This window comes from Cyanistes caeruleus, chromosome 34 (genome assembly GCF_971803275.1).
Source record: "Cyanistes caeruleus chromosome 34, bCyaCae1.hap1.1, whole genome shotgun sequence".
NCBI lineage: Eukaryota > Metazoa > Chordata > Aves > Passeriformes > Paridae > Cyanistes > Cyanistes caeruleus.
Window position 1 is genome coordinate 171,201 of NC_141735.1, and position 20,581 is coordinate 191,781.

General features: G+C 71.4%; 1 protein-coding gene across 1 annotated transcript; it reads left to right on the forward strand.

The window, feature by feature from the left end:
* The first annotated feature begins 1,020 nt into the window (after nucleotides 1–1,020).
* Nucleotides 1,021–19,549, forward strand: LOC147647675 (IQ motif and SEC7 domain-containing protein 1-like). Its single transcript, XM_086871154.1, has 16 exons — nucleotides 1,021–1,277; nucleotides 2,503–3,368; nucleotides 4,255–4,284; nucleotides 9,467–9,743; nucleotides 10,670–11,140; nucleotides 11,460–12,292; nucleotides 13,301–13,462; nucleotides 13,547–13,669; nucleotides 14,197–14,363; nucleotides 15,102–15,241; nucleotides 15,658–15,783; nucleotides 15,873–15,972; nucleotides 16,624–16,785; nucleotides 17,374–17,535; nucleotides 18,019–18,068; nucleotides 18,442–19,549. Exons 1-16 carry the CDS (start codon nucleotides 1,053–1,055, stop codon nucleotides 19,450–19,452), a joined length of 4,905 nt encoding a protein of 1,634 aa, XP_086727280.1. The 5' UTR covers nucleotides 1,021–1,052; the 3' UTR covers nucleotides 19,453–19,549.
* Nucleotides 19,550–20,581: the final 1,032 nt, after the last annotated feature.

Below are 20,581 nucleotides of genomic sequence, written 5' to 3' on the forward strand. Positions count from 1 at the left end.
CCGGGGGGCTCTGGGGGGGTCCAGGGGGCTCGGGGGGGCTCTGGGGGGGTCCAGGGGGGTCTGGGGGGGTCCAGGGGGCTCGGGGGGGCTCTGGGGGTGTCCGGGGGGCTCGGGGGGGGTCTGGGGGGGCGGGGGTCCCTCCCCGTGCGGCGGCCGAACCCCAATCAGAGCCCGAGTTATTTGTGACCCGTTGCCATGGCAACCGAGCGGGGCTGAGCCGGCGGCAGCGCCGGGGGGGGCGGGGGGGGGACAGGGGGTGGCACCGGGGGGGGGGGGGGACAGCAAAGGTGGGGGGGGCACGGGGGGGGGGGACACAGCGGGGGTCGCGGGGGGGGGGGGAACAGAGCCGGGGGGGGGACACGGGCCGGGGGGAGGGGGGGGGGTCTGGGGGCTCTCCTGGGGGACCCCGAGGAGTTTGGGGGGGAGGGGCCAGGCCCAGCCCCCCCTCGGGTTGTTAATTAAGGTTTATGAGGGGGGCGGGGCGGGACTCGGGGGGTCCCTTTCGGGGGAGGGGGGGGGGGAGGAGGTGTCCCCCCCCCCGGGGGGGGGCGGTTCGTGGCCGAGGGGGGAGGGGTCGGGTGGGAGGGGGGTGGGGTCTGGGGAGGGGAGGGGCTGCCTCGGCCCCGCCCCCCGCCCCGCCCCCACCCGCTTCGCCTCCTCCCTCCGAGCTCCGCGCCCGGATCGGGCCCCCCCGAGCCGCCCCCCCCACCCCCCCCGCCCCCGCCACCCCCCGGCCGGGGCACCCCCCCCTCCCCTCCATCACACTCGGGGCCCCCCCCATCCCCACACCATCCCCCACCCCATCCAGGGCCCCCCCGCACCCCCCCCTCACCCTCGGGGCTGCCGGAGCCCCCCCCCCCCCATTTTAGGACCCCCCCCCATTTTACACCCCCCCCTCATTTTACATCCCCACAATTTCCCCCCCCCGCTCCCATTTTTGATCTCCGGCCCCTCATCCCCCCCCCCCCCGCATGCGGGACCCCCCTCCCTGACCCCCCCTCCCCCCTCGCCCCCCATCGCTGCCCCCCCCCAACTCCCCCTCCCCCCGGGGCATGGAGGGCGCGGGGGGCGGCGGGGCCCCCCCGGGGGGTTCCGACCCCCCCGACCGCGCTGTCGAGTACCTGCTGGAGCTGAACCGGATTATCGCGACTCAGCGACATCTCCTGGCCTCGCAGCGCCGCCGCATCGCGCAGCTCGAGGGGCAACTGCAGCGCCTGGCCCGGGAGAACCGGCACCTGCGGCAGCGCGGGGGGGGCGCGGGGCCCCCCCGGCACCCGGTGAGCGGCGGGGGGCGGCGGGATATCGGGGTGTCGGGGTGTCGGGATATCGGGGTGTCGGGATACGGGGGTGTCGGGATATGGGGATATGTGGGATGTGTGGGATGTCGGGGGGGATGTCGGGGATGTCGGGGGGGATGTCGGGGATTGTCGGGGGGGATGTTGGGGGGGATGTCGGGGATGTCGGGGATGTCGGGGGGATGTCGGGGGGGATGTCGGGGATTGTCGGGGGGGATGTCGGGGGGGATGTCGGGGATGTCGGGGATGTCGGGGATGTCGGGGATGCGGGGTGTGCGGGGGTCCCGGGGGATGGGGGGGATTTGGGGCAGGGGGCGCGGGGATGGGGGCGGGGGGTGATGGGGTGGGGAGCGCCGTTCGGGGGGTGCAGAAGCTGGGGGTCACGGGGGGGTCACGGCGTGGGGAGGGGGATGCGGGGGTCACAGAGGGGTCACCGGGACTGGGTTATGGGTGGGGTCACGGGGGGGTCGTGGGGAGGGTGAATTGAGGGGGGTCGTGCGGGTGGAGACCCCCTTATTTGGGGAGGGGGTTCTGGGGGGGCCGCGGGCAGCCTGGGATTGGCGCTGCGGGGGTGGGGAGGGCGTTTTGGGGGGGCTCATGGGGTGGGGACGGCGCTTTTGGGGGTGCAGAGGCGCCGCGGGGGGAGCCCCGGGTTTGGAGGCTCTGGGGGGGTTCGGGGGGGGGGTTGTGTTGGGGGGACTCCGATTTTGGGGGGTTCATGGAGTGCGGAGGGGCCTTGAGGGGTGGGGAGCCCGAGTTCGGGGTGTGGGGGCTGCACAGGGGGATTTGGGGGGGGGTCCTGAGCAGGGACCCCGAGTTTGGAGTCACGGGGAGCTGTGGCCCAGGGACCCCCGAACTGGGGGGGTCTGGAGACAAAGACGAGGGGCACCGGGAGCCCCACTGGGGGCTCTTGGGGCAGGGGTCCCGGGGGGGCTCTTGGCGCTGGGCCGGGCTCGGGGGGGTCCCGGGGCTATAGGGGACACGTTGGGGGGGTCTCGGGGCCATTTGGGCAGGGTCAGGGGACCTCGGGACCCCAAACCCTGTGGGATTGGGTCGGGGGGTCCCGGGACCGTCCAGACCAAGGCAGGGGTCTCAGGGATGTCCAGACCGAGCCGGGGGTCCCAGGACCAGCCGGGCCGGGCCAGGGGGTCCCTTCGGGGCCCAGCCCCGGCCCGCGGTGCCACCCCCGTGTCCCGCCCCCCCCCAGGGCCACGCGGACCCCGAGGGTCAGTACCAGAACCACCTGGAGGCCGAGGGGCTCTACGGGGACCCCGAGCTGCCGTACCCGCCCCGCGCCGAGCGGGACCTGCCCTACCCGGCCCACGGCGACCCCGACGGGGCGTACCCGGCGCATCTGGACCGCGACGGGACCTACCCCGAACATCTGGAGCACGACGGGACCTACGCGGAGCACCTGGAGCGGGAGCGGCCCTACCCCGCGCACCTGGAGCGGGACGCGCAGTTCGAGGCTCTGCCCGAGCGGGACGGGCCCTACTCCGGCCGCGCTGAGCACGAGCGGCCCTACCCGAGCCGCAAGGAGCGGGACCGGCCCTACCTGAGCCGAGCCGAGCGGGACGGGCCCTACGCGGCCCGGCTGGAGCAGGAGGGGCAGTTCCACGGCTGCCTGGAGCGGGACCTCCAGTACCAGCCGCACCTGGAGCGCGATGGGCAGTACCCGGGCAGGATGGAGCAGGACGGGCAATATCCCGGCCGAATGGAGCAGGACGGGCAATATCCCGGCCGAATGGAGCAGGACGGGCAATATCCCGGCCGAATGGACCGCGAGGGGCCGTACCCGGCCCGGCTGGACCGCGACCCGCAGTACCCGGAGCGGGACCCGCAGTACCCGGAGCGGGACGCGCAGTACCCGGCCCGGCTGGAGCAGGAGGGGCCGTACCCGGCCCGGCTGGAGCGGGAGGGGCCGTTCCGGGCCCGGGACGGGCACTACGGGCCCTGCTGGGAGCGGGACTGGGCGCGGGGGCCGCTGAGCCGCGGCCCCTCCCGCAGCTCCAGCCCCGGGGGGGGGCACAGCACCAGCGCCAGCACCAGCCCGGCCACGACCCTGCAGCGCAAGTACGGCCCCAAAAACCGGGATCGGGGATGGGGAACGGCCCCAAAAACCGGGATCGGGGCGGGGCGGGCCCCAAAAACCGGGATCGGGGCGGGGGCGGCCCCAAAAACCGGGATCGGGGATGGGGAACGGCCCCAAAAACCGGGATCGGGGCGGGGGGGGTCCCAAAAACCGGGATCGGGGCGGGGGGGCCCCAAAAAGCGGGGATCGGGGATGGGGAACGGCCCCAAAAAGCGGGGATCGGGAGCAGCGGTCCAGGAACACACCCCCAAAATCGGGGATCTGGGAGTTGGGCCATCCCTCCTCAAAATCCAGAATTTGAGGATCTGGGACGCTCCTCCGGAATCCGGAATTGGGGATCCAGTACTCGGGAACAGCCCCCCAAAATGCGGGGTTTGGCTGCCGGGGACATCCCCAAAATGCGGGGTTTGGGAAGGCAGGATACGGGAGTCCCACCGAAACCCGGGATTTGGGGATCTGGAACAAATTCGCGGCTCAAAATCCGGGATTTGGGATCGGGGACTCCTCCCTTCCACCCTCCAAAATCGGGGATTTGGGATTTCCCGAAATCTGGGATTTGCGCGATTCGGGACTTCCCAAAATGGGGATTTTTGGATGCGGCCCCTCCCAAATCCGCCCCCCCCGGGCGGGGGAGCAGGTGCGGGACCCGGGGGGGGGCGCGACGTCAGAGCCCCCCCGGCCCCCCCGGCCCCGTCTGTCGGTCCGGGGGCACCCGGGGACAGCGGCGGCAGCGGGGGGGGCGCGGGGGCCCGCTGGGGGGGGCTGGGGGGGGGCGGGAGGTTTTTTGGGAGGGGGGATTTGGGGGGGAGGGGTCCCCGGGGGGGTCTCTGCCCCTCACTGACCCCCCCTCCCCCCCTCCCCCCCCAGGTCGGATCGCGACAGCTCCAGGACAGTGAGGTCAGTGCTGCCCCCCTCCCCCCGCCCTCTGAGCGCGCCCCTCCCCCCCCGCCCCTCCCCCCCCGCCCCTCCCCCCCTGCCCCTCCCCCCGGACGCCTGGGTCCCCTCCCCAGGGTGGGGGAGGGTGTGGGGGGGTGACAGGTGAGTCGCGACAGGCCCCGCATGTCGCGACGGGTCCGACACGTTGCGGCGGAGCCGGTCCGTCGGGACAGGGCCGATGTGTCATAGCAGGGCTGATATATCGCGACAGGGCTGATATATCAGGGCGGCCCCCGGCGTGTCGCGATAGGGCTGGCATGTCACAGCGGCGCTGACTCGTTGCGGCAGGGTGTGTGACGTGTCGTGACGGGCCCCCGGCGTGTCGCGACAGGCCCGAGATGTCATCACGATCCCGTCATGTCGCGACAGGCGGGGCCGCGCGGTTGCCGGGGTGGCGTTGCCGGGCGACGGCGCGGGCGGTGACAGCGGTGACAGCGCCGGGGGAGGCGACAAGGGGGGGGCGTTGCCGTGGTAACGGGACCCGCCCCCGGCGCCGGGTCCGAACCCCCCAAAATAACCCAAAATCGCCCCAAAATTCCCCCTGGAGGGGAGGGGCCGGGGGGGGAGCGCGACACGGCCAGGACAGGTGGCAGTGACAGAGGGGGGGACACCGCGGGTGACACCGTCGTGCAGGGGGGTGCCGGGGCACGGGTGACACCGGGAGTGACACCGGGAGTGTGACACCGTGTGACACCGGGAGTGACCCTGTGTGTGACACCGGGAGTGACACCGGGAGTGACACCGGGAGTGACCCTGTGTGTGACACCGTGTGACACCGGGAGTGACACCGGGAGTGACCCTGTGTGTGACACCGTGTGACACCGGGAGTGTGACACCGTGTGCACCCCCGTGCAAGAGCATGTGACAGCAGGTGACACCAGGCCAGGGGGTGACAGCCACCTGTCACACCTGTGCAGGAGCATGTGACAGCGCATGTGACACTGAGGGTGACACTGAGGGTGACACTGAGGGTGACACTGAGGGTGACACTGGAAGTGCCACCGTGCCAGGGTGTCCCCCCTTGTGTGACCCCGTGTGACACCGCGCCGGGGCTGTGCCGGGGCGTGTGACAACATGTGACACGTGTGACATGTGTGACATGTGTGACAACATGTGACATGTGTGACACGTGTGACACTGTGCCAGGGTGTGACACCCTCGTGTGACCCCTGTGCAAGGGCCATGTGACACCGTGTGACAGCACATGTGACACCGTGTGACACCGTGTGTGACACCGCGTGTGACACCGCGTGTGACACCGCGTGTGACACTGTGTGTGACACCGCGTGTGACACCGCGTGTGACACCGCGTGTGACACCATGTGACAGCACATGTGACACTGTGTGTGACACGGTGCCAGGTGGTGACACCCCCGTGCCAGGGCCGTGTGTGCTCATGTGGGGCCGTGCGTGGATGTGCCAGGCCCTGTCCCCTCCCTGTCCCTGTCCCTGTCCCTGTCCCTGTCCCTGTCCCCTCCCTGTCCCTGTCCCCTCCCTGTCCCTGTCCCTGTCCCCTCCCTGTCCCCCCAGGGACCCCAGGGGCCGGAATTCCGCCCGGAGCTTTCCGGGCTGGGGGGGCAGGAAAGGGGGGGAGGGGCTGCGAGGAGTCCGGCAGGGCTGCGACCCCCGGAGCCCCCGGGACCCCCCCGGACCCCCCTGAGCACCCCCGGGACCCCCCCGGGACCCCCGGGACCCCCCCCAGGCTGGAGCCCCTGCCGTGAGTGGGACGCTGGGATTTGGGGGGGCCCCGCCCGGGGGGGTTTTGGGGGGGTTCAGGCCTGGACCCGCCGCCCCTCCCCCCACCCCGGGGATCCACTGGATCCCGCCCCCTCCCCTCCCCCCCCGGCTCGTGTCCCCCCCACTCGTGTCCCCCTCCCCCCCCCCGTGTCCGTCTGTCCGTCCCCCCCTCCGGCTCTTGACTCGTTTCTCTCCTCTCTCTCCTCCCTGTCCGTGTCCGTCTGTCCGTCCGTGTCCGTCTGTCCGTCCGTATCCCCCGTGTCCTTCTGTCCGTCCGTGTGTCCCCCGTGTCTGTCCGTCCGTCCGTGTCCCCCGTGTCCGTCTGTCCGTCCGTGCCCGTGTGTCCGTTCGTGTCCGTCTGTCCGTCCGTGTCCATCTGTCCATCCGTCTGTCCGTCCGTGTCCCCCCCGTGTCCGTCTGTCCGTCCGTGTCCGTCTGTCCGGCTGCCATCCACCCACCCCCCCCGTCCATCTGTCCCCCCCCGCTGTCCGTCCCTGCCCATCCCCCCACAGTGACCCGTAGCCATCTGGCCCCTCCCATCTGTCACACCCTGGCCACTGTCCCCCAGTGTCCGTCTGTCCCCAGTGTCCGTCTGTCCCCTGTCACTCATCCTCTGTCCGTCTGTCCCCCAGTGTCCGTCTGTCCCCTGTCACTCATCCCCTGTCCGTCTGTCCCCAGTGTCCGTCTGTCCCCTGTCACTCATCCCCTGTCCGTCTGTCCCCAGTGTCCGTCTGTCCCCAGTGTCCGTCTGTCCCCTGTCACTCATCCCCTGTCCGTCTGTCCCCCAGTGTCCGTCTGTCCCCAGTGTCCGTCTGTCCCCTGTCACCCATCCCCTGTCCATCTGTCCCCAGTGTCCGTCTGTCCCCTGTCACTCATCCCCTGTCCGTCTGTCCCCAGTGTCCGTCTGTCCCCAGTGTCTGTCTGTCCCCAGTGTCTGTCTGTCCCCAGTGTCCATCTGTCCCCAGTGTCCCCTGCCTGTCTCCACTGACCCCGTGTCCGTCTGTCCGCCCGTGTGTCCCCCCTGTCCCCCTGTCTGTCCCCCTGTCCCCCCCTCCAGGTGCCACCCTCAGGTGCTTTGGCTGCTCCAAACTCCCCCCGCCCGCAGGTAAGAGCCGCCCCCTCCCCCACCCCCTATAGGGGCCACAAAAACCCTATAGGGGCCACATAAACCCTATAGGGGCCACATAAACCCTATAGGGGCCACATAAACCCTATAGGGGCCACAAAAACCCTATAGGGGCCACACAAATCCTATAGGGGCCACACAAATCCTATAGGGGCCACATAAACCCTATAGGGGCCACATAAACCCTATAGGGGCCACATAAACCCTATAGGGGCCACATAAACCCTATAGGGGCCACAAAAACCCTATAGGGGCCACACAAATCCTATAGGGGCCACACAAATCCTATAGGGGCCACATAAACCCTATAGGGGCCACATAAACCCTATAGGGGCCACATAAACCCTATAGGGGCCACATAAACCCTATAGGGGCCACATAAACCCTATAGGGGCCACATAAACCCTATAGGGGCCATAGGGCCCCCAGGGCTGTGTAGGGGCCATATGGACCCCTGGGACCCAGAGGGGCTGCACAGACTTGATGGGCCTGGAGGGGCCCTATGGGTCCCCATAGGGGCCCTATGGCCGCCAGGGCCCGCAGAGCGCCTATAGGGCCCCAATGGGCGCTATGGGGCCCATACAGGTCCCTATAGGGCCCCAATGGGCGCCCCCTGCTCCTCCCCCGGGCGCTGTTTGGGGGCGGTTGCCATGGCAACGCCTCCATCATGGCGCCTCCTCGCTCTATTTTGGGGAGGGGGCGGTGCGGGGGGCGGGGCTCGGGGGGGACCCAGCGCCCGGGCCCCTCCCCCCGGGGAACCCCCCCCGTCCCCTCCCCCCGCCCCCATCCCCCGCCGCGTCTCCATGGCAACCGCCGCCCCCCGCCCGCCGCGTCGCCATGGCAACCGCCACCGGTGGGGGGGGGCTCCGCGCATGCGCCGCGGGACGGGGACACCCCCCCCCAACCCCCCGGGGGGACCCCCGGCCTGGGGGGGCCCCGGGGGCGCCTCCCCCCATCAGGGACCCCCCATTGAGGCGGGGGGGGGTCCCCAAACCTTAGGGGGCTCCCCCCCCCCCCGGGACCCAGTCTGGGCTCCCCCCCCGCAGCTTTTTTTGGTGGTGGGGGGGACACGACCCCCCCATTCCGTGTCAGAGGGACCCCGGCGTCCGCCCCCCCCCCCCAGGACCCTCCCCCCCCCCCCATCCCGGGGGGTCTCGGCTCCGGGCACGCGCAGAGCGGGGGGGGCGGGGGGGGGTCGCTCCTCGGCTCCTCCCCCCCCCCCTCACCCCCCCCGCGCCGCCCGGCCGGGCCCTGGTTCCGCTGCGGAGGCGCCGGGGACCCCCCGCCCCCACCCGGGACCCCCCCCCGGCCCTGCCCCCTCCCGGGGGTGTCCCCCTGTGTCCCCCCCCCCTTTTTGGGGGTGCCCCCCCTCCCCAAAATGTGGTGCCTGCAGTGCACGGCCGACCGGCGGCGGGGGCCGCTCCGGCAGCGGCTGCTGCACGGGTGAGTCGGGGACCCCCCCGGGACCCCCCCGGGACCCCCCCGGCACTGCCCGAGACCCCCCCGGGCCCCCCCAAGCCTTCCCCTCCCCCCCCCCGCGCGGCGCCCCCCCCTCCCCCTCCCCCTCCCCTCCCCCTCCTCTTCCTCTCCGCCCCCCCCCCACCTGCCGGGACCCCCCCGGGTTTTTGGGACCCCCCCTCTCCTCTCCCCCCCCCCCCCGACGCTGGGTCCCCGCGGGGCTGGGGGGAGGGGACGCGTCTGTCCGTCTGTCCCTCTGTCCGTGTGTCACTGACAGTGTCCGTGTGTCCATGTGTCTGTCTGTCCCTGTGTCCGTCTGTCCCTCGTGGCCGTGTGTGCACGTATGTCCCTGTCACGTGTCCCCCTGTCCGTGTGTCCGTGTGTCCGTGTGTCCATATGGTCTATGGCCACCTGTCCCTGTGTCCCCAAGCTGTGTCCGTCTGTCCCCGTGTCCGTGTGTCCCACGTCTGTCTGTCCCCATGTCCCATGTCCATGTGTCTGTCCCCATGTCCGTGTGTCCCACGTCTGTCTGTCCCCGTGTCTGTCCCCGTGTTTGTCCCCATGTCCCGTGTCCATGTGTTTGTCCCCATGTCCGTGTGTCCGTCTGTCTGTCCCCGTGTCTGTCCCCGTGTTTGTCCCCATGTCCCGTGTCCATGTGTCTGTCCCCGTGTCCCTTTGCTCTTGGTGTCTCCGGACTGTCTGAGGGGTCTCGGGGGGGTTTGGGGGGTCCCAGGGAGGTCTGGCGGGTCCTGGGGGGGTTGGGGGTGTCCCGGGGGGGTCTCCGGGGGGTCCCGACCCGGGGGTGACGCGGTGTCCCCACAGCGTGGACGGCGAAGCCCCGGGCAGCGAGGGGGGGGGCCCGGTGCCCGACAGCCCCGGGAGACCCCCCCCGTACCGGGGCCTCCCCCAGCCGGCGCCCCAGGGCCCGGGGGGGGCCGGGGGGGGGCCCGGGGGGGGCTCCCCGGGCGTGGCCTGGCCCCGGCTGCCCCCCCAGCCGGCCAGCGTGGCCCTGCGCAAGCAGGAGGAGGAGGAGGAGAGCAAGAGGCCGAAGGCTCTGAGCGACAGCTACGAGCTCTCCACCGACCTGCAGGACAAGAAGGTACCTGGGGACAGCTGGGGACACCTGGGGACAGCTGGGGACAGCTGGGACAGACGGTCACAGCCCCGTGTGACAGTCCCCAGACCCACGGCACGGTCCTGTCCCCATTTCAGCGTCCCCTCTGCTGCCAGCCCTCCTTCCCTGGGCGTCCCCTCCCTGTCCCCGCCCTGTCCCCACCCTGTCCCCTCCCTGTCCCCGCTCTGTCCCCACCCTGTCCCCTCCCTGTCCCCTCCTTGTCCCCACCCTGTCCCCTCCCTGTCCCCACCCTGTCCCCATGGCCACATCCACCTTTTCATGTCCCCATCCACCTCCTTTTCCCATCCCTATCCCTGTGTCCCCATCCATGTCCCCATTCCCAGGCCCCCATGACCCCATCCATGTCCCCATGTCCCCAACCGTGTCCCCAACCCTGTCCCCAAGCCTGTCCCCAACCCTGTGTTCTCATCCACATCTCCATGTCCCCATCCTCATGTCCTCCTGTCCCCATGTCCCCACCATGCTCTCATCCTCATCCCTGTCCTGGTGTCCGCACGGGTGTCCCCAGGCGTGTCCCGGTGTCCGCACGGGTGTCCCCAGGTGTGTCCCGGTGTCCCCACGGGTGTCCCCAGGCGTGTCCCGTGTCCGCAGGGGTGTCCCCAGGCGTGTCCCGGTGTCCCCCGGCGTGTCCCGGTGTCCGCACGGGTGTCCCCAGGCGTGTCCCGGTGTCCGCAGGGGTGTCCCCACGCGTGTCCCCCGGCGTGTCCCGTGTCCCCAGGCCTGTCCCCGTGTCCCCACGCGTGTCCCCACGCGTGTCCCGTGTCCGCAGGTGGAGATGCTGGAGCGCAAGTACGGGGGTTATTTCCGTGCGTGTCCCCCGGCCTGTCCCCATGTCCCCACGCGTGTCCCGTGTCCCCAGGCCTGTCCCCACGCGTGTCCCGTGTCCGCAGGTGGAGATGCTGGAGCGCAAGTACGGGGGTTATTTCCGCTCGCGGCGGGCGGCGCGGACGATCCAGGCCGCGTTCCGGCGGTACCGGATGGCGCAGAAGTTCGAGCGGCTGCGGAGCGAGGGCGGCCGGGCGCGGCGCCTGGCGCTGCCGGGGCTGCGCCTGCAGTTCTCGTTCGAGGAGTACGACCGGGGACCCCCGGCCCCCGCCCCGGGGCCGCCCCCGCCGCCCCCGCCCTACTTCCAGGGCAAGCCGGCCTCGCTGGACGAGGGCGTCCTGGGGGGGCCGCGCCGCGCCCCCCGTTACGGGGGCTCCTGCCGGGCCGGCCTGGACGGGGGCGGGGGTCCCGGCGAGGGGGCGGCGGTGGGGGGGGGCGGCGGGGTGGGGGGCGCGGGAAGCCCCCCCCGGCAGCTCTCGGCATCGGCCGATTTCGGGCCCGGAGGCGCCGACCTGGAGGAGGCTTTTGCGCAGCAGGTGGGGGTCGGGGGAGGTCCTGGGGGGGTCACAGGGTCGGGGGGGTCACAGGGTCAGGGGGGTCCTGGGGAGGGGGTCACAGGGTCAGGGGGGTCCTGGGGGTCACAGGGTCGGGGGGGTCCAGGGGGTCACAGGACCATGGACATTGCAGCGGCCATTGGGGGTCATCGGTGGCAAAGGGGATCGGGGGGGGTCACAGGGATTTGGGGGGTCTTGGGGGGATCGGGGGGGGTCACAGGGGCCAGTACTGGGGGTCCGGAGCCCGTGGGGGTGCGCGGGGGGCTCACGGGGGTCTCAAGGGGGGCTCCTGTCCCTGCAGGTGAAGTCCTTGGCCGCCTCCATCGATGAAGCGCTGGGGGGGGGTCGCGGGGTCCCCCCCGGCGCCCCGGCCCCCCCCGCGGGGGACAGCGCGGCCACCTCCGCCAGTGACGTCACGCTGTACCTGGACGAGGGGCTCCCCGGCTCCCCCCGCTCCCCCGAGAGACCCCCGAGCCCCGAGCCCCCCCCCGACACCGGGGGGCCGCCGCCGCCGCCCGCCCCGCCGCCCCCCCCGCCGCCCCCCGCCAACCCCCCCGGCCCGGCCGAGCGCTGGGGGGGCCCCGAGGAGCCCCCCCGGAGGGGACCCCCGTGCCTGGAGTGCCGGGGCCGGGGGGCCGGGGGGGGACACCCCCCGCTGCTCACGGTGGAGCCCCCGAGCGACAGCTCCGCCGACCTGAGCGACCGCTCGGACCGCGGCTCCATCAACCGCGGGGGTCCCTACGAGCCCGAGGGCACCGGGGGGGGCACCTTACCCCGCTCCGGGCCCCCCCACCGCTGCTTCCACCCCGAGGGGCCCCCCCCGCCGCCCCCCGGCCCCCCGCCCCCGCCCGCGGCCGAGGAGGGCTCGGAGGGGGACAACGAGAGCCTGGGCAGCAGCTCCAACTCCAACGAGACCCTCAACTGCTCCTCGGGCTCCTCGTCCCGGGACAGCCTCCGCCGGCCCCCCCCGCCGCCGCCCCCGCCGCCCACCGCCCCCCCGCAGCCCCCCGGCGCCGCCGGAGCCCCCAAGGCCACGTACCAGAGGGAGCCCCGGCAGAGCTGGGACTCGCCAGCCCTCAACAACGACGTGGTGCAGCGGCGGCAGTACCGCATCGGCCTCAACCTCTTCAACAAGTGAGGGAGGGGCTGCGCCCGGGCCGGGGGCGCGGGGGGTCCGGACCTGGGCTGGGGGCTGGCACTGGGCTGGGGGTCCGGACCTGGGCTGGGGGTCCCACCCTGGGCTGGGGGTCCGGACCTGGGCTGGGGGTCCCACCCTGGGCTGGGGGTCCGGACCTGGGCTGGGGCTGGCACTGGGCTGGGGGTCCCACCCTGGACTGGGGGTCCGGACCTGGGCTGGGGGTCCGGACCTGGGATGGGGCATGGCAGTGGGGTGGGGGTCCCACACTGGGCTGGGGACTGGCAGCGGGGTGGGGGTCCCACCCTGGGCTGGGGGATGGCAGTGGGGTGGGGGTCCCACACTGGGCTGGGGGCTGGCAGTGGGGTGGGGGTCCAGCAGTGGGGCCGGGTGACACTCCCGTGGGCACCAGGAAAGGCCGGGTGGGGTTGGTGACGCCGTGGTGAGGGCAGGTGATGTTCCAGGTGACCCCAGCAGGGTGGGGGGACATTTGAGGTGACCCCACTGAGGGTGGGGGGACGTTTCAGGTGACCCTGCAGGGTGGGGGGACATTTGAGGTGACCCTGCAGGGTGGGGGGACGTTCCAGGTGACCCCAGCAGGGTGGGGGGACATTTGAGGTGACCCCAGCAGGGTGGGGGGACATTTGAGGTGACCCCACTGAGGGTGGGGGGACGTTTCAGGTGACCCTGCAGGGTGGGGGGACATTTGAGGTGACCCTGCAGGGTGGGGGGACGTTCCAGGTGACCCTGCAGGGTGGGGGGACATTTGAGGTGACCCCAGCAGGGTGGGGGGACGTTCCAGGTGACCCTGCAGGACACCTCGGTGACGTTCTGGGGGTCCCCCAGTGTTCCAGGTGACCCTTTAGGGAAGGGGTGACCCCAAAGCAGGGTGACCCTCAGGTGACCCCACAGATGATCGGGTGGCCCGAGCTGGGCCCAGGCGAGGCTCGAGGTCACTCCACAGCCGGAGTGACCAGCGGGGGTGACCAGGGGCCCATCCCCCGCAGGAAGCCCGAGAAGGGGATCCAGTACCTGATCGAGAGGGGGTTCCTGTCCGACACCCCCGTGGGCGTCGCCCACTTCATCCTGGAGCGGAAGGGCCTGAGCCGGCAGATGATCGGCGAGTTCCTGGGCAACCGCCAGAAACAGTTCAACCGCGATGTCCTCGAGTAAGGGGGGACACGCCGGGGACGGGGGGCGGGCCGGGGCTCGGGGGGACCCCAGACCCATCCCCTGCCGCGGGGTCTCGGCAGCTGCGTGGTGGACGAGATGGATTTCTCCGGGATGGAGCTGGACGAGGCCCTGCGGAAGTTCCAGTCCCACATCCGGGTGCAGGGGGAGGCGCAGAAGGTCGAGCGCTTGATCGAGGCCTTCAGGTGAGGGGTGGGTCCCTGTCCTCACGTCCCCAGGTCCTCATGTCCCCAGATCCCCATGTCCCCACATCCCCCACATCCCCACGTCCCCAGGTCCCCACATCCCCAGGTCCCCACATCCCCCACATCCCCCATGACCCATATCCCCACGTCCCCACGTCCCCACGTCCCCACGTCCCCAGGTCCCCACGTCCCCACATCCCCCAGGTCCCCAGGTCCCCACTGCATGGCCGCACGGTGCTGTGGTCACCATGGGATGACGTTCTAGGTGCCCCGATGGCCTGAGGGGGGACACAGAGGGGTGGTGGCCCCCATGGGTGGCCCTACAGACCGGCAAGGGCGATGTTCTGGGTGGCCCTGTGGAGCAGGGAGGGGTGGCCCATGTCCTAGGTGACCCTGCGGCCCTTGGGGTGCCGCCCCACGCTCGGGGGGCCCTGGGGTGGCTGTGGGGCGCAGAGGCCACCCCGTGCGGCGGGGCCGGCCGTGGGGCGCCGTGACCCCATGGGCCGTGGGGGTTGTCCGCCCCGCAGCCAGCGCTACTGCGTGTGTAACGCGGCCCTGCTGCGCCAGTTCCGCAACCCGGACACCATCTTCATCCTGGCCTTCGCCATCATCCTCCTCAACACCGACATGTACAGCCCCAGCGTCAAGGCCGAGCGCAAGATGAAGCTCGAGGACTTCATCAAGAACCTGCGAGGTGAGGCCCTGGCGGCCCCGCACAGCCCCTGCTCCCCTGCCCGGGCATGGGGGCTCTAGAGGGGGGCAGCTGTGGTGGGTTCTAGAGCCAGCAGTGGGTTCTGGGGTGAGATCACAAGTTCTGGGGGTTCTAGAGCTGCCAGTGGGTTCTGGGGTGAGATTGTGGGTTCTGGGGGTTCTAGAGCCAGCAGTGGGTTCTGGGGTGAGATTGTGGGTTCTGGGTTCTAGATCAGGGCAGCTGCGGTGGGTTCCAGAGCTGTCAGTGAGTTCTGGGGTGAGATAACAAGTTCTGGGGGTTCTAGAGCCAGCAGTGGGTTCTGGGGTGAGATTGTGAGTTCTGGGTTCTAGATCAGGGCAGCTGCTGCGGGTTCTAGAGCCAGCAGTGGGTTCTGGACTGAGATCACAAGTTCTGGGTTCTAGAACCACCAGCGAGCAGTGAGTTCTGGGTTCTAGATCAGGGCAGCTGCGGTGGGTTCTAGAGCTGTCAGTGAGTTCTGGGGTGAGATTGTGAGTTCTGGGGGTTCTAGAGCTGTCAGTGAGTTCTGGGGTGAGATCACAAGTTCTGGGTTCTAGAGCTGTCAGTGGGTTCTGGGGTGAGATCACAAGTTCTGGGTTCTAGAGCTGTCAGTGGGTTCTGGGGTGATTTCACAAGTTCTGGGTTGTGGTTCTGGGAGGCGTCGCGGGCTCTGGAGCGGCCGCGGGTGCCGCGGGTTCAGGAGAGGGGCCGGGTGTCGCGCAGGGGTGGACAATGGCGAGGACATCCCCCGGGACATGCTGGTGGGCATCTACCAGCGCATCCAGAGCCGCGAGCTGCGCACCAACGACGACCACGTGTCCCAGGTGCAGGCCGTCGAGCGCATGATCGTCGGCAAGAAACCGGTGGGTCCTGGAGCCACCTCTGAACCCAGCTCTGCTCGGGGCTGGGACCGGGCCAGGGCGCCCGGGGGGGCAGGGGACCCACGGGGGAGGTGCCAGGTGACCCAGGTGACCCTTGGGGGTGACCCAGGTGACCCATGGGGGTGACCCAGGTGATCCAGGTGACCCTTGGGGGTGACCCAGGTGATCCAGGTGATCCATGGGGGTGACCCAGGTGATCCAGGTGATCCATGGGGGTGACCCAGGTGACCCACGGGGATGTTTTATGGGACCCACGTGAGATATTCGGGGTGACCCAACAGGGCGATGCCCTGGGTGACCCCAGTGAAGCTCCAAGGGCACACTGCCCCCCTGGGGCGGGGCTGGGGGGCTGTGGGGGGCGTGTCCCACCCCAGGTGTGACCCCACCGCTGTCCCCAGGTGCTGTCCCTGCCCCACCGGCGCCTGGTCTGCTGCTGCCAACTCTACGAGGTGCCCGACCCCAACCGGCCCCAGCGCCTGGGGCTGCACCAGCGCGAGGTTTTCCTTTTCAACGACCTGCTGGTGGTGAGCGGGGGGTCCCGGGGATCCCGGGGGGGCTCGCCCGTGGGGGGCTCCCAGGAGATGGGTCCCTGGTGACGCCGTGGCCTCGGCAGGTGACAAAGATCTTCCAGAAGAAGAAGATCCTGGTGACCTACAGCTTCCGGCAGAGCTTCCCGCTGGTGGAGATGCACATGCAGCTCTTCCAGAACGCCTGTGAGCCCCACGGGACCCCCCAGCACCCCACAGCACCCCCCAGCACCCCACGGGACCCCCCAGCTCCCCACAGCACCCCATGGTACCCCACAGCACCCCACGGGGCCCCACAGCACCCCACAGTACAACCTGGGACCCCCCAGGACCCTCGTGGGAGGCTCCCCCAGCCGTGCCCACCGCAGTGTTGGGTTCTCCATGGGATGTCCCACGGTGTCCCCCTCGGGGACATCTCACAGTGTCCCCCACGGAGCGTCCCACACGGCCCCCAAAATGCTCCCCTGCCACCCCCCCACCTCTGGGGGGTCCCCCCACCCTCCTGCTGTGTTCCCCCTTGCCCTGTCCCCCCAGATTACCAGTTTGGGATCGGGCTGGGTGCCCCCGAGGGTGGCCCTGACCCTCGGGGTGTCCCTGACCCGGGGGTGTCCCTGACCCTCGGGGTGTCCCTGACCCTCGGGGTGTCCCTGACCTGGGGGTGCCCCTGACCCCGGGGGTGTCCCTGACCCGGGGGTGCCCCTGACCCCCCAGATTACCAGTTTGGGATCGGGCTGGGTTCCCCAGGGGGTGTCCCTGACCCCAGTGCCCCCCCAGATTACCAGTTTGGGATCGGGCTGGGTGCCCCAGGGGGTGCCCCTGACCCCAGTGCCCCCCCAGATTACCAGTTTGGGATCAAGCTGCTGTCGGCGGCGCCGGGGGGCGAGCGCAAGGTGCTGATCGTGTTCAACGCCCCGAGCCCCCAGGACCGGCTGCGCTTCGCCAGCGACCTCCGCGAGTCGGTGGCCGAGGTGCAGGAGATGGAGAAATACCGAGTGGAGGGTGAGCGGGGCCGCGGCACCGGGGGCACCGGGAGGGGGATGGAGGGCACTGGGTGTGCACTGGGTGTGCACTGGGGGTCACTGGTGGTCACTGGGGGGTCACTGGGGGGTCACTGGTGGTCACTGGGGGGGTCACTGGTGGTGACTGGGGGGTCACTGGGGGGTCACTGGGAGGGCCCTGGGTGTGCACTGGTGGTCACTGGTGGTCACTGGGGGGTCACTGGGGGGTCACTGGTGGTCACTGGGGGTCACTGGGGGGTCACTGGAGGTCACTGGTGGTTACTGGGGGGTCACTGGGGGGTCACTGGTGGTCACTGGTGGTCACTGGGGGGTCACTGGGAGGGCCCTGGGTGTGCACTGGTGGTCACTGGTGGTCACTGGTGGTCACTGGTGGTCACTGGGAGAGCCCTGGGTGTGCACTGGTGGTCACTGGGGGGTCACTGGTGCTCACTGGTGGTGACTGGGGGGTCACTGGTGGTCACTGGTGGTCACTGGGGGGTCACTGGGGGGTCACTGGTGGTCACTGGTGGTGACTGGGGGGTCACTGGGGGGTCACTGGTGGTCACTGGGAGCACCGGTGTGACCCCAGCCGAGCTGGAGAAGCAGAAGGGCGTGGCGGGGCCGAGGGGCGCGGGGCCCCCCCGGGAGGCGCTGAACGGGCTCAGCCGGAGCAGCCTGGAGGAGGCGTTCGGGGCCGAGGGGCTCAAACGCAGCGCCCTGAGCAGCTCCCTGCGCGACCTGTCCGACAGCGGTGAGGCTGGGGGGCACTGGGGGCACTGGGGGGCACTGGGAGGGGATCTGGGGGCACTGGGGGGCACTGGGGGCACTGGGGGGCACTGGGAGGGGATCTGGGGGGCACTGGGGGGCACTGGGAGGGGATCTGGGGGGCACTGGGGGGCACTGGGGGGCACTGGGGGCACTGGGGGGCACTGGGAGGGGATCTGGGGGCACTGGGGGGCACTGGGGGCACTGGGGGGCACTGGGAGGGGATCTGGGGGGCACTGGGGGGCACTGGGAGGGGATCTGGGGTCTCTGCAGGGGGGTTTTGTGGTCCCTTGGGGGGTTTGGGGTGTCCATGGGTGAGTTTGGGGTGCCCAGGGAGGATTCAGGGTGTCCGTGGTGGGCTCTGGGATGCTCTGGGGTGGTTTTGGGGTCCTCTGGGAGGGGCTTTGGGCAATTTGGGGAGCCCTGGGGGGGGTCTCCTGGGGGTCTCCTCTCACTGCTCCCCCTCCAGGCAAGCGGGGCCGGCGGAACAGCGTGGGGTCCCTGGACAGCACCATCGAGGTGAGGGGGGACAGTGCCACCCCCTGATGTCACACCCCCTAATGCCACATCCCCTGATGTCACCCCCCTGTCACCCCCGGGATGTCACCCCCCTGATCTGATGTCACCCCCCTGATGTCACCCCCGTCACCCCTCTGATGTCACCCCCGTGATGTCCCCCCCCTGATGTCACCCTTTGTCACCCCTTGTCACACCAGACTGCCCCGGCTGCCCCCCCCGGCTGCCCCCCCCCGCTCTTCTCCACCAATGGGGGCCCAGCTTGGGGCTTTTGGGGGGCGGGGCTAGAGGGGCGGGAGGCGGGGCTTGTCCCCAGAAGAGGCGGGGCCAGAGCCCATCGGGGCGTGGTCTCCCGGCTGACCCCGCCCCCTTTCAGGGCTCCATCATCAGCAGCCCGCGGCCGCAGGCGCGGGGGGGCCCGGGCGGGCCGGGGGGAGCCCCCGAGGGCTACAAAGCCCCGGCGCGCCCGGTCTCCAACTCCTCGTCCTTCCTGGGCTCCCTGTTCGGCAGCCGCCGCGGGAAGGGCCCCGCCGGGCCCCCCCCGGGCGCGGGGGGTCCCACCTCGGCCTCGGCCTCCTCATCCTCGGCGTCGTCGTCGCATCACCACCACCACCCCCCCCCGGGCGCGGCGCCCCCCGAGGGCCCCTCCAAGCTGCAGGCGCTGCACGCCCAGTACTGCCACGGGCCCGGGGGGGCGGCGGCCGCGGGGGGGGGCCCGGGCCCGCCGCCGCCCCCCCCGTACCCGCAGCAGCCGCCGCCCCCCAACCGGCCCGCGCCCCCCCCGCCGCTGCCCGCCATCGCCGCCGGGGCCCCCCCGCGCTTCCACGGCGGGCCCACCCCCCCCTTGTCGGCGCCCCCCCAGCAGCACGGCCCCCCCGGCGGGGGGTTCCCCCCCCCGCACCCCCATTACACCCTGCACCGGCCCGGCAAGAGGGGGGGGGCCCCGGGCGGCGCCCCCCGGCAGCCGCTGTCCCCCCTGCCCCTCTACAGCCCCGCGCCCGCCCACCACGGGCTGTCCCACGCGTACCCCCCCGCGCCCCCCCCGCACCACCACCCCCCGCCGCCCCCCGCCCCCGCCAAGCACTTCGTGTTCGGGGGGGGCGGCGGCGGCGGCGGCGGGGGGGGGGGCCCGGCCGGGGGGGCCCTGCGGGGGGGCGGCGGGGGGGCGGCGCCCCCTCCCCATCACCACCATCACCACCATCACCACCACCACGCGCCCCCCCACTCGCCCATCCCCCCCCACCCCTCCTACCCCCCCCTGCCGCCCCCCTCCCCCCACACGCCCCTCAGCCCCCACTCCCCCGCCGGCCCCACCTCGCCCCTGGCCCAGGCCGGCCAGGGCCCCCCCAAGCCCAAGGGGGGGAACCGGATCAGCACGGTGGTCTGAGCCCCCCCCCGGCAGAGCGGCCTGCTGGACGCGGTGGTTCTTTTTGTAACCCCCCCAGTTCCCCCCAGACCCCCCCCCCCCAATTCCGTCCACCACCCCCCCCCCAAAAACAAAACCTGCACGTGGCTCGTGTTTGGCTGCTCGCGCCCCCCCCCCGGGGGTGAGGGGGGGTCCCCGGACAGCCGGGTGCCCCCCCCGCCATCCCGGGGGTCCGGCGGCGATGCTGCCCCCCCCCCAGCCCCCCCCAGCCCCCCGTTCCCAGCTCAGGCTGAATGTCACACGGCACTTTAACCTCCCCCCCCCTCCTCCCCCGCCCCCCCCCGGCCGCCTGGGGTCCCCCCGGGGGTTTTGGGGGGGGGTCCCAGGCGGCCGGGCCCCCCCGGGGAGCCCCCCAGGCACCCGCATGCGCCCGCGCCGGGCCCTGTATATAAGAGACTGTATATTTGATGCTTCATAAACGGACCGGCCGGCCCCGCCCGGGAGCGCTGCTTGGGGCGGGGGGGACACCGGGACGCGCCTATGGGGGCTATAGGGGATGGGGGCAGGGGGGGCTAAGGGGACTGGGAGCTATAAGGAGCCTCGGCTATAGGCGCTGGAATAGGGACCATGGGGCTGGGGAGGTTCTGGGGGGCTATAGGGGCTATAGGAGCCATGGGGGCTATAGGGGTTCTGGGGGCTATAGGAGCCATGGGGGCTATAGGAGCCATGGGGGCTACAGGGGTTCTGGGGGCTATAGGAGCCATGGGGGCTATAGGGGCCATGGGGGCTATAGGAGCCATGGGGGCTACAGGGGTTCTGGGGGCTATAGGGGCCATGGGGGCCATGTGTGTTTTAGGGGTTCTGGGGGCTATAGGGGCTGCAGGGCGCTATAGGGGCCATGGGGGTTATAAAGGTCCTGGGCACCCTTAGGGGCTATGGGGGCTATAGGAGACAGAGGGGTCCTGTGTGTTGGTTGGGGTCCACAGGGGTGGGGGTCTATAGGCTCCATGGGGGTCGGCGGGGGTTTATGGGTTCCAAAGGGGTCCTGGGGTTCTACAGGATTCATGAGGGTCCCTGGGAATCCTGCGGAGTCTATAGGGGTCTGCGGGGGTTTATAGGGTCCATAAGTGTCCCTGGGGGTCCCGGGAAG